Source organism: Diceros bicornis, chromosome 26 (assembly GCF_020826845.1).
Source record: "Diceros bicornis minor isolate mBicDic1 chromosome 26, mDicBic1.mat.cur, whole genome shotgun sequence".
NCBI classification, from domain to species: domain Eukaryota; kingdom Metazoa; phylum Chordata; class Mammalia; order Perissodactyla; family Rhinocerotidae; genus Diceros; species Diceros bicornis.
The window spans coordinates 8,168,292-8,180,706 of NC_080765.1; the positions used below are offsets into that span (position 1 = coordinate 8,168,292).

Here is a 12,415-nt window from a genome sequence, read left to right on the forward strand (position 1 = left end):
AACTTCTAACCCCAGGTCTGTTAGGCTGCAGACCCTATGTTCTTTTTTTTCTTTTTTTTTGTGAGGAAGATCAGCCCTGAGCTAACATCCGTGCCAATCCTCCTCTTTTTGCTGGGCAAGACCGGCTCTGAGCTAGCATCTATTGCCAATCCTCCTCCTTTTTTTTCCCCCAAAGCCCCAGTAGATAGTTGTACGTCATAGTTGCACATCCTTCTACTTGCTGTATGTGGGACGCCACCTCAGCATTACCGGACAAGAGGTGGGTCAGTGCGCACCCGGGATCCGAACCCGGGCCACTAGTAGCGGAGCACGAGCACTTAACCGCTAAGCCACGGGGCCGGCCACAGACCCTGTGTTCTTAAACACTCTGCTACACGGCACCCAAAATAACCAGAAGTGATTGCACTTGTTCATTTTGTTTCTTTTTTCTTTTTCGTGAGGAAGGTCGGCCCTGAGCTAACATCCGTGCCCATCTTCCTCCACTTTATCTGGGACGCCACCACAGCATGGCCTGACAAGCGGTGCGTCCGAGCACGGCCGGGATCCAAACCCAGGCCGCCAGCAGTGGAACGGATGCACTTAACTGCTACACCATGGGGCCCCACGTTCTGTTTCTTGAAATCACAAGTCATAAAAGAGTCAGGAACACGTGATTTAATATTATTTATTTATTCACCAAAGCACTTACTGACCGCCCAGTGTCCAAAAACTTTTGGGAGAGAAAGAAGACATTGCTGCCCTTAGAGAGCTGCCCTTCTGGTCAAGGGCCCCTCATATAAACAGGAAACTTTAGGACAGACAAAGCCACGAATGTTCAAGTTGAAGGGAGGGGGCAGTATGAGGTGTGGGGGTGTGCAGAGCCATGGCCTCGGCCAGCCATGCCCAGTGGACAAAATAACCGCCTGACAGTTTGCACTGGGCTGCAGCAAAATAAGCACGACATTTAACTTACAGGCAACTCTCAAAAGATACCAAACAGAACACAGGAATAAATTAGATTCTTTGGAGAAATCTCAAGCTGAATTGAAGAAGATCAGAAGGAAAAGTCAAGGAGGACGAAATGCACTCAAATATGAACACAAAGAAATTGAGGTGAACTTTTCAGCACTATTTTATTTTGTTGTTGATGATTTGTACAGTTTACGGGGGAAGCTTATTTACCTCAGTCAACCACTTTATCCACTCACTGTTGTGCTGCTGTTGAAGTTAAAAATAAGCATTTTGACTTAGTCTGAGCTGAAGGCTGCAGAGTTTTCCAGAGTTAAGAATAATTAGTCTGCGGCCTCCTAAAAAGATTGGCATTTTCTCCAGACTCAGGGAGGGTAAGGGAGTCTCCATGATTAGCATTACTATCCCCATTTTACAGATGGGGAAAATGAGGCTTAGGTTAAGTCACATGGTTGACACTTAGAACTGGGGTTTGAACTTGAACTTTCTGTTTCCAAAGCCCTTGATTTTCCAATAGAACACAATCATATCCCTGGAGTACAAAGTAATATTTTGTGCAAATTGCCCAGTGGAATGTAAGGCTTTTGGCAGCTTCTCTACACATGAGTCAGGGATCTTAATGAGAATGATGATATCTGCTCCGGTCAGGTTACAACTTTGTTATGTTGTCTAATGTTTATCTGCATTTAGTATTTACTCCATTATCAAAATAAACCAAGTATAAAGATGGCAGAAGATAAATGTCAGGCTGTGTAGCTATTTGATTGTATAATTATTATTTATTTTCCTAGTATGTAGAAACTGTTACTTCTCGCCAAAATGAAATCCAAAAATTTATTGCGGATGGTTGCAAAGAAGCTCTACTTGAAGAGAAAAGGCGCTTCTGCTTTCTGGTTGACAAACACTGTAGCTTTGCAAATCACATACATCATTATCATTTACAGGTAGGTGTGACGGCAAATTGTGTTGCATGTATTAATAATTTTATTTCATATTTAAATGCCTTTGAACTGCTTGACCTTCCATACGTGCCCCAGTATAAAGCAATGGGCTTATTTTGCCAATGAGAAGATTCCAAAGATAGTTTTTGGCCAATTTGAATATGTAAACTTTTAGAAATTTAGATGAAATGGTCAAATATCTGCTTGTAATATTAATTTAGTCATACATCCATATTTAAAATCTTTCATAAACTAATTCTTAATAATTGAGAAATGGCACTTATTTCCTTCTCTCAGCTATAAATCAGCTTTTCTCAGACTCTTTTTGATGCATCCTCAGCATCAGTATCTTCACCAGAGCCAGGGGGTGAGTCCCAGTGGGCCCTGGATCCACCCTACCTGGGTGGTGTGAGATATTCACCGTGGGGGTCCATGTATAGTGATGTCACTGGAAATTCTATCCCCGGCCACAGACCCCATTCACAGCATCAGGACACTTGGTTGTGGTTACCTTTTCCTTCCTCTTCAAGGTGTTTCTTCATGATCTCATCAACTGAATGATTGACTTTACTGCCTTCCTTCCAGCACATGCAGTTGTAAGGTTATACCTCCAGGAATCATTACAAAACATGTGTTAAATTTCCTTTCCTCTTTTTTTTTTAATTATGAATTCTGTTGGGCCTATGTAAGCATCCAAAACTAGCACTAATTGAAGTCAAATATTCATTGTTGTTCATAATAAAGGAATTTAGAGAGTGCTCTATGATAGAAGCTTTGTAAGAGTGTAAATATAAGGCAACTTCCTCTGTTTTTCAGGGAAAAAAAAAAACTTGGCCTTGTATGTATGCATATGTCATATGTTACATGTTCTATAAAGGTTTGCAACTTTAAGGAATATTCAGCTACCAAGTCTATTACCTAAGATCTACAGTTGTTATAAGAAAGGAAAGAATTGCTGTATTAGATGGTCACTTTTGTCAACAGTGTATCTCTACTAGTTTCAGCAGTGTCCATTTTCATGGTGAGGGCATCCTGCTGGGGCAGAGTCATAGGCTGGAGAGAGACAGAAGTGACCTTGAAGCTCTCTTCCTATGGTGACACCCTGCCAGCAATGAGGTACTCGCTGTGTCATGAGGCAACCTGACCTATTTCCAGAGAGCTCTAGTTGTTGGCAGAGTCTTTCTTACACTTAACCTTGGGTCCCAGTTATGCTTTGTAGCATAAACCAAATCTACTTCTTTCTATACCAAAAGTCTCTTCAACTCTCTGAAAACCACTTTTGTGCCTTCCCTTATCCCAGCTAAAGCATCCCAGTCCTTTCAGTGGCTCCTTGGATGAAACATGCCCAGGCAATTGGTGTGTCAGGGTTACAGGCAGGGGACACTGGTGGTTTGGGGGAAGGGCTTTCCCCTTCCTTGGGATTTACAACACCCTTAGCCCAGTCCTGATGAACATAGAGTCTAGGTAAAAAAAAAAAAAAAGGGGGGGGAGGTGGTTACTATGAAAATAGCTTCAAGAAAGGTCCACTACTTCCCTTTTCCAATCAGATTCCTGCTCTGGAAAAAGGGGTTCACTGAAAGGCTTCAGGGAGGAGTCCAGTAGTAAGAAGCAGAGCGAGGCTTGTGGGAGCCAGGGACAGATGCCTCTGCCTCTGGGGCTGTGGGGTCTCATCTCTGTCATTCTGTTTCTCTGCTCTGCAGTCCAGCTTCTCTGCAAAGCCCCATAGTCTGCTTGCTCCAGAGCCCCAGTCAGCCCATGGCCACGGTGTCCCTCTGCACCGCCCCTGACTCCGAAGAGCCCACCATTCTCTGCCTGCAGTCCCTCTGTCTCATAGATGAACTTCTCAGGACAGATCTGATTCACTCCTCTAACGTGTAAATTCGGTTCCCCTGGGGTCAAAGAGTCCTAGTACCTGTGTTGGAGGTGCTTCTTGTAGAAAGAGTGGGAGGAAGAAAGCAGTGATTGGCATTTCTGAGGCCACTGGGAAAACAATGGGGATTAAACCAGGTTGCTCAACTCTTCCCTTTTAGTTTTTGAACTTATGCTTTAATCATTTACAATCCTTGTATTAGTCTTAAACTCTGTAGTCACATTGAAGGAGAGGGTAAATTCCTGAAGAACAAGAGCCTAAATCCTTCTCAGCAAATAACACACAGCAGATGCTCAAAAAGCAGATGCTTTGGGTGCTGGCCTGGTGATGTAGTGGTTAAGTTCGTGCGCTCCACTTCCGCAGCCCGGGGTTCGCAGGTTTGGATCCCAGGCATGGATCTACGCACTGCTAATCAAGCCATGCTGTGGCAGGCTTCCCACATATAAAGTAGAGGAAGATGGGCACAAATGTTAGCCCAGGGCCAATCTTCCTCAGCAGAAAGAAGAAGATTGGCAACAGATGTCAGCTCAGGGCTAATCTTCCTCACCAAAAAAAAAAAAAAAAAAAACAGATGCTTTTAAACTACTTGCTGAATTTAATGTAAAGCTCCCACACTTCTGGTGGTTAGCCAGTAATATGCTATCAGTGATACTATTTGATGTAATTTTTGTTAGCTCTTTGAACAATACACGTTTGTCTTCAGTTCTGTTTCTTTTGGATTTATAGTCTGCAGAATTGCTTAATTCCAAACTGCCTAGGTGGCAGGAAACCTGTGGTGATGCCACCAAAGTACCAGAGAAAATCATGAATATGATAGAAGAAATAAAGACCCCAATCTCTACCCCAATATCCGGAACGCCTCAGCCTTCACCAATGATCGAGAGACGCAACGTGGTAGGAACTGGGTATCTCTTCGACATTTCACTTGTGGATTTACTAATATGATTTGGGCCAAATTTGCACAAAGGACCAAGGCCGCCTTTGTCAGTGGAAATCTCAGGTCCTCCTCTATTACTTCTAGGGCCTACCTCTTCTCACTTGCATCCCTTACCTTCTGATTCAGGATTAGCTGTGCAAATGTTTCATACTATGTTTAGCCTTTTATCTTTGTTTTGGAAATTTTATTGTTACTGTTTTAATTTTAATGATTCCAACTTTATACATTTATTCCCAGTGAAGGAAGTATAGGTGTCTTAGAAAATACATTAACAAAACTCTGATCCCATTCATCACAATATAAAGCACTTCAGAAAAAAACAGTCACCAGAGTATTCAAGGTAATGAATTCGAGCATTGTAGTTTGCTGTTCTTTGAACCTGGGCTTTATTTTCACAAACACATGTGGAAACTTGGATCCAGCAGGTAGTCTGAACACATGAGTCCACCCTACCTCTCCATCTAAAACCCTCTGAAATGACAGCCAAGATATTAAAGACCAGCCAACAACCTACAGAAGAGATCCATAATACTGGGGGAAAATAAGAGAAGGTGCTGTCAATGGACCAGAAACACTGAAAGAGTCTCTGAAAGATCAGTCTATGGAGAATCAAAATAGAAGTAAACCTCAGCCCCAAGGACGTGCAGGGCAAGATTTCTGCAGAGGGTGGAGCAGCAAGCTCAGAGCCACTGGATACAAGAAGTAGGAGAGAACCTGGGACATTTCCATACGTAGCTGCTTGGGGGACTGATTCAGACCATCTAGGCTGGTCAGTCCCTTCCCCTTGTTCCACTCGTGCTGAACAACGGGCAGCAGGGGCTTTTGTCTGCTAGCCAAAACAGCATGTTTGGACTGAAGAGGGAGGGCACACGCCTGGAAGGGTGTCTTGCCTCTCCTGCACATCACCATCTTAGTCTGTGACAATGAGAACAGGCAAAATACAGACTATTGTGTACAGTAGAAAAGGATAGGGACTGCCATACAATACAAAGATGGACAGACAACCAGCAATCACTAAACAGGTGAGGAAAACCAATATCATAAAAAGACACGCTTAAGTAAAAAACTGAAATGACCAGTGTTGGAAGGCGACAGAGCCAATAGAACAGAGAAGAAATCCTTAGAAAGAGATGAAAGGATATTACATCCACAGAGAAGAATCAACTAGAGATCTTGGAAATTTAAAATTGGATTATTATTTATAGTTAAAATGATATGTCTGGGATTTGCTTCAGAATAATCCAGGCATGGGGGAAAATGGATGGAGCATACATGAAACAAGATAGGTCGTGAATTGATCATTGTTGAAGCTAGGTGTTGGGTACATGGAGATTTTATTGTGCTGTTCTTTCTACTTTTGTACCTGTTTGAAATTTTTCTAAAATACAAGTTTTTGTTTTTCATTTCCCCCTCCACCCTCAAAACAAAACAAAAAAACCACAATACAAGAACAATAGATGAGCTCATTAGCAGAATGGAACTGCTTGGAAAATTGAGCCAAAGAACTCTCCCAAAACAGTGCAAAAACAGAGGATTTTTTAAAAAAAGAAAGAAGATAAACATAATGTTAGACAGTTTGAGACATGAGAGATATATCCAGCTGCCTACTCAACATCGCCACCCCGATGTTTAATGGGGATCTCAAATTTAACTTGTCCAAAACCAAATAACTGATTTTTTCACTCTAAACCTGCTTCTCATAGTCTTCCCTATCCAGTAAATGGCAACTTTATCCTTCCCGTAGCTCAGACGCAAAACATTAACTCCTCTCTTTCTCTCTCGTGCCACAGTCAGTCCATGGGCATAGCTATTGTTTCCACCTTCAAAGCATGTCCCAAGTCCAGCCACTTCTCACCCCTCCACTGCCCTGACTGTGGGCCCTGCAGGGATTACTGCAGTCATCTTCTGCCTGGTCTTGAACACGGCAGCCAGAGTGATCCTGGATGAATGGATAAGACCAAAACCTCAACAGATTGCAGAACGATAGGGATAAAGAGAAATTCTGAAAACCTCCAGGGAGGGAAAAAGTAGATTACTTACAAAGAAAAAAGAATTCTGTTGATACAAGATTTCTTGTTAGCAAAACGAGATGTTAGAAATTAATGGAGCAATGCACTCAAAATTCTGTGGAAAAAAATTTTTAAAGGTAGAATCCTAAAGCCAAGTAGCACTTAAGAGGGAGCCTAAAATCTACAGAGACAGAAAGGAGATCAGTGGTTGCCAGGGGTTGGGGGAAAAGGGGGAGTAACTGCTTTAAAAAAAATGAAGACAAATATGAAAAAAAGAATGCAATATTCTTGAAATAATTCAGAATGGGGCATTGCCCTACAACTAAGAGAACTTTGGGAAGAAAGTGGAATTTAATACAAAAAAGCCTAGGAATCTATAATTCCTTTGCTGTGTTATACTAATATTAAACTAATAAAGAATTTTTCACAGGTTGGGAAAGATTATGATACCCTTTCTAAATATTCGCCAAAGATGCCCCCACCAGCTCCTTCAGGCAAAGCATATACCAGTCCTTTGATTGATATGTTTAATAACCCAGCAACAGTTGCACAGAATTCAGAAAGGATAAATAATTCAACAGGTAAGATATTTAGTTTGATTTCTTTTAAAATACCTTTTTAAATTTTTTAACTAAATATTTTGGATAAATGTATCATGAGGTAGAAGTAAACAAATGTGGTAGCACACGTCAACATTGGCTTGGAGGAACATACACTTCAGAGCAAATTAAGGGTCTGGGTTTATTATAAGACCATAAGACATTTTATAAGTGACACATTTCTTTGATACATACTAATTCTATATACTGATTAATGTCTACATAGAGCAAACGTACTATTGAAAGGTGTTATATTTGAAAATAAATGGGGGGGCCGGCCCGGTGGCGCAAGCGGTTAAGTGCACGCGCTCCGCTGCGGTGGCCCAGGGTTTGCCAGTTCGGATCCCGGGCGCACACCAACGCACTGCTTGGCAAGCCATGCTGTGGCAGCGTCCCATATAAAGTGGAGGAAGGTGGGCATGGATGTTAGCCCAGGGCCAGTCTTCCTCAGGGAAAAAAAAAAAAAAGAGGAGGATTGGCAGATGTTAGCACAGGGCTGATCTTCCTCACAAAAAAAATAAATGGGATATACTGTACAGATCCTCACACTGTGTTCCATATTTGGTGGCAATTGTAATAAAATTTTTTTCAATAAAACAAACTAAAAGTTCACATGGTAAAATTGTGGTTATTAATCCTACCAGTAGGCTTAGTTTGAATTATAATCAGTGTTTCTCATCATCGCCAACAGAGCTCTTCTTGCTTTCTGGAGACTTAAGTTCTAACTGCTTGAATTTCTTAACTCTATTGATTTTATTTCAATACACTGGGACCGGTTATTGTTTGCAGACATTTCAGGAGGTTTTGGTTAGGCCCCACTCTGCCTACACAGAGTCTTTGGCACCCAGGACTCTCGAGAATACTGTGGTGCCTGACCCCTGTCTCTGTGTGGGGTGTCTCACAGGCCCCTTCGGTATGAAAGTCATGGCAATCAAGCTGTGTGCTGGAGAGAGTCCATAGCATTTGCAGCTGTTGGGGAAGAGATGAGACTTGCAGAATGGCAACTGGGAAGATAATAGGCTGTAGTCATTTGCCTTTGAAGGAAGGACTATATGTTTTATATAATATAAAGTTAAAATATATAATGCTGTGTGCAACCCAGTCATTCAGATGATTCTTTGATTTTTGTTGGTAAAAGCTAAATGAAAATTGCTGGTGGATTCAATACTACTGAGGTAATTAGAGAGTAGAGTGTTAAGGAGATAGCAAAGTTTATAGTTTATAAATTAGTAAGAATTTGCGAGAATAAAGCAGAAAGAGATCTTGCATTATTTTAAAATAAATACTAAGCTAGCAAAATTTGAGTGGAAAAAAATATCTAAAAAGAAAAAAAAGTCTTCCTTCCAGTTTTTTTTTTTGGAGTGATAAGTAGCCTGCATTTGAATTGAGACATAAAATGCGCAGCGAGGTGCTTCTCATAGTGCAATACAGGCTGTGAAGCCAGGACGCCTGCATCTGGTTCCTGGTTCTGCCACGTGCTAGCTGTGATTCCAGGCAAGTCACTGTGGATGATAACAGCGCCCTCCTCAGAAGCTGTGAAGCATGGAGAGCATGGACTGGCCCTCAGGGAGGGCTCAATAAACGCACTCATCCTCACCATATCCTTACCATGTTCATGGATGAAAGGTTGAGCAGCCAGGGTGGCAAGAATGGCACCTTTCCAGTTCTCTCCTGTTCTTTGAGGCCCACGTCGTGGGCAGTTGGGTTTGAGTTAATGCCTCACACTGCCTTTGTGATCCATATTGGGAGAACAGGGAAAGGAAAGGCATCAGACCACTTGGTGGTGGCGCAGTTTGCCTCTCTGACAGAGCTGTCCTGATTGAATCAGAGTGCGGGAGCACAGGTGAAGCTTGGCGTACACTGCTTTATCCTCGGTCTAGAAGGGGGCCTTTAGCCACAGGGATCCTCCCCTGAGAGACCTTGGGCCATGGTTCTGCCTCTGTTTCATGCAGTCTCTGTCCATCTAGGCAAAGATAAAGGTGTGGAAATATAACATGATTGGAGTTTCAGTAGAATGAGTGTGCTGGCAAGATGGGAATGGGTGGTTTTCTGGGGTTTCCTCATTTGAACTTGCCTGATTATCGTTCTTTGAAAAGCCATCACTGCTATATTCATTTTTAACAGATTCTTCAGATGATCCCAGTTTACCGCGATCAGTTTCTGTTGCAACTGGACTGAACATGATGAAAAAGCAGAAAGTAAAAACTATTTTTCCACATACCGCTGGCACTAACAAGACCTTACTTAGCTTCGCACAAGGAGATGTCATCACACTGCTCATCTCTGAGGAGAAAGATGGCTGGCTTTATGGGGAACATGACAACACCAAAGTGTAAGTCCCAGAGTGGATGCCGTTCATATAGGAGTTGTAACGGCCCAGCGCTGAAAAGAGCTACTGTCTCTCCCTTTAGCAGCAAGTTGTCTTTGTGGACATATTAGCATTTCAGCCAAAGTTCATAATTTAATTATAGTTCTAGTTTAGTTAACTGGAGTTATTCTGTCCCAGGCTATTTTCTGTATGTATGTGCATATATAGATAAATTTAATGCATGAATAGATTATTAGATCAGATGAAGTCACCTCTGAAAGTAGGTGTAAATAGTCTTTTTTTCTTTTTTTTAAATGTGATTTCGGATTTCTCAAGGATATTGTGCATATAGGATATACTTTAAGATTTAGCACGTAGGGCCGGCCCCGTGGCTTAGCGGTTAAGTGCACGCGCTCTGCTACTGGCGGCCGGGGTTCGGATCCCGGGCGCGCACTGACGCACCGCTTCTCCAGCCATGCTGAGGCCGCGTCTCACATACAGCAACTAGAAGGATGTGCAACTACGACGTACAACTATCTACTGGGGCTTTGGGGAGAAAAATGAGGAGGATTGGTGATAGATGTTAGCTCAGGGCCGGTCTTCCTCAGCAAAAAGAGGAGGATTAGCACGGATGTTAGTTCAGGGCTGATCTTCCTCACAAAAAAAAAAAAAAAAGATTTAGCACGTAAATAGTTTAAATGCCAGCATCACCATTTCAACCATGAGTATGTGTACAAGCCTTACTATAAGTAGGTTAAATCAGTTTTCTGTGTTAGATTATTCGGCTATTAAATTAAACCAATATGGAAAAAAAGACAAAAGGGGAATCCAAATCAAATTAATGCTGTAAATAAAATATGTGTTGTGTAATATGGTGAAATGGATAGTCTGCCTCTGAGTTGTCATTGAGTCACTCCTTAGTTTATTGTTCACTTGTCTACTGCTGATACCACAAACAGGTCTTTTTTCCTCATTCTTCACCTGTAGGAGAGGTTGGTTCCCATCATCATATACAAAGTTGCTGGAAGAAAATGCAAAGGAGACAGTGAATGTGCCTACGCCAAGGTAGGACTTGACTGTGGCTCAGATTTCCCCGTGACAGAAAACTTGCCTTTGGCCTAATGTTTTCAGGTGTATCAAAATTATATCTGGATATGTGGAAACCTCAGATCATGTGGAATAGTAAGAAAGGGAAATTGCTACTCCATGGTTATTTCTTTTGTGATTTCTCTTGTCTGTGGGCTTTACTCACTGTCTGCCGTGAAGAGACACCCCTAGACCCTGCTTTTTGCCCTGGTCTGTCAGCCCTCTGGAACCACTCTCACCATCCCCCACCACCCACTTAGCAGCGTTTAACATTGGTGAATACATTTTCTGAAATGTTCTCCTGCCTTGGTTTCTTGACCTTGCACTCTGTTTATTTTCCTTGCACCTCACCAGCCATCCCTTTCAGGCCTCTCTTCTGCCCACTGCTTAAACATAGGAGTTCCTCAGGATCTGTCCTCAGTCCTTTTTCCTTTTCTGTACTTCCTGGGCCATCTTGTCTACTCCCATGGCTTGAATTACACTGTTGGGCTTCAGTTAGTACCTCCATACTGACAACCCCAAAATCTGTGTTCCGATCTAGATGATGATGATGATGATGATCATCATCATCATCATCATCATCACTTACAAACTGTCCAAAGTGCCTTACATTGATTAGATCATTTAATTCTCACAACAACCTTATGAGGTAGGTCCCCACTTTGAAATTGAGGAAACTGAGGCACAAAAAGGTTTAATAACTTGCTCGAGGACACACAGCTATAAGTGGTGGAGCCAAGACTAGAATTCAGGAAGATCTTTCCCGGGCCCAGACGTAAATATTTATGTGTTTTAGGCACTTCTGGTTGGCTATCCCATAGGTCCTCAGAATGACATACCCAAACTGACTTCATCATCTTTACCCTGAACCACCTCATGCTCAGTGTTTCCCATCTCAAAGAACCCCTCCTGACCCATCCAGCTGTCCCGGCAGACCTTTGAACCACACTTGATGCCCCCCAACTCCTTCCATTATACTTGCTCAGTGTCATCTATGTATCTTCATCCCTAGCAGAATAGCTAAACTGCCACTGGGCCAAGAAATAAAATTAAGTACCATTTTTAGGATGTTAAAATTCTGAGGTTTTTTGGGTTTTTTTAAATATGAAGTGCTCAATGCTTTTGCCAAGGCTTTTGCTGTAGTCCTCATTTTCTTATTGATCTTAATCAAGAGCCAGCCCCTACTTAAGCTAGTTTTCCTCTCCTTTTCTTTTGTCATGTCTTTTAAAGAATTTCTTTTGAGTGTACAGTTATAAACCAGTAAAAACATTAGTGTTTTATATATATAAAGTGTGTGTGTGCTGTAATCTTCTCCTCCCTCATCCTTTTTGATTATTAATCTATTGTGGTTCTGGCCATAGGATCTTGAGGATGTTTGGGATTCAGATGGCAGGATCTTGTCTAACTTGTATTCTCTGATTTTTGGTTGTTAGCCCAGCACCAGTAAGAAGCGTCAGCACGGTGGACTTATCTGAGAAAAGCAGTGTTGTCATCCCCCCACCTGATTACTTGGAATGTTTGTCCATGGGAGCGGCTGCAGATAAGAACGTAGATGTTTCTAAAAATACTTCCACCTTTAAAGCACCAGTGTCTAAACCAGAAACCACATCTCCTGTGAGTAGAGCTGCAGCATAATGTCCTGTGTACCCAAATCCTGACCGGCGATATCTGGAGGTGTGGGTTGTTATTCCCGCTGCAGTAGGAAAGGTGGTGTCCC

The 12,415-nt window shown here is 42.2% G+C and overlaps 1 protein-coding gene across 1 annotated transcript in view; it reads left to right on the top strand.

Annotated features, from left to right (window-relative positions):
• Window positions 1–12,415, top strand: part of BAIAP2L1 (BAR/IMD domain containing adaptor protein 2 like 1) — a 103,794-nt gene that overhangs the window by 77,739 nt on the left and 13,640 nt on the right. Inside the window, exons 6-12 of the mRNA XM_058569283.1 lie at window positions 955–1,092; window positions 1,740–1,892; window positions 4,486–4,653; window positions 7,136–7,286; window positions 9,429–9,636; window positions 10,600–10,677; window positions 12,132–12,312. Coding sequence (XP_058425266.1) covers window positions 955–1,092; window positions 1,740–1,892; window positions 4,486–4,653; window positions 7,136–7,286; window positions 9,429–9,636; window positions 10,600–10,677; window positions 12,132–12,312 — 1,077 coding nt within the window. The remainder of the gene's footprint in view (window positions 1–954; window positions 1,093–1,739; window positions 1,893–4,485; window positions 4,654–7,135; window positions 7,287–9,428; window positions 9,637–10,599; window positions 10,678–12,131; window positions 12,313–12,415) is intronic.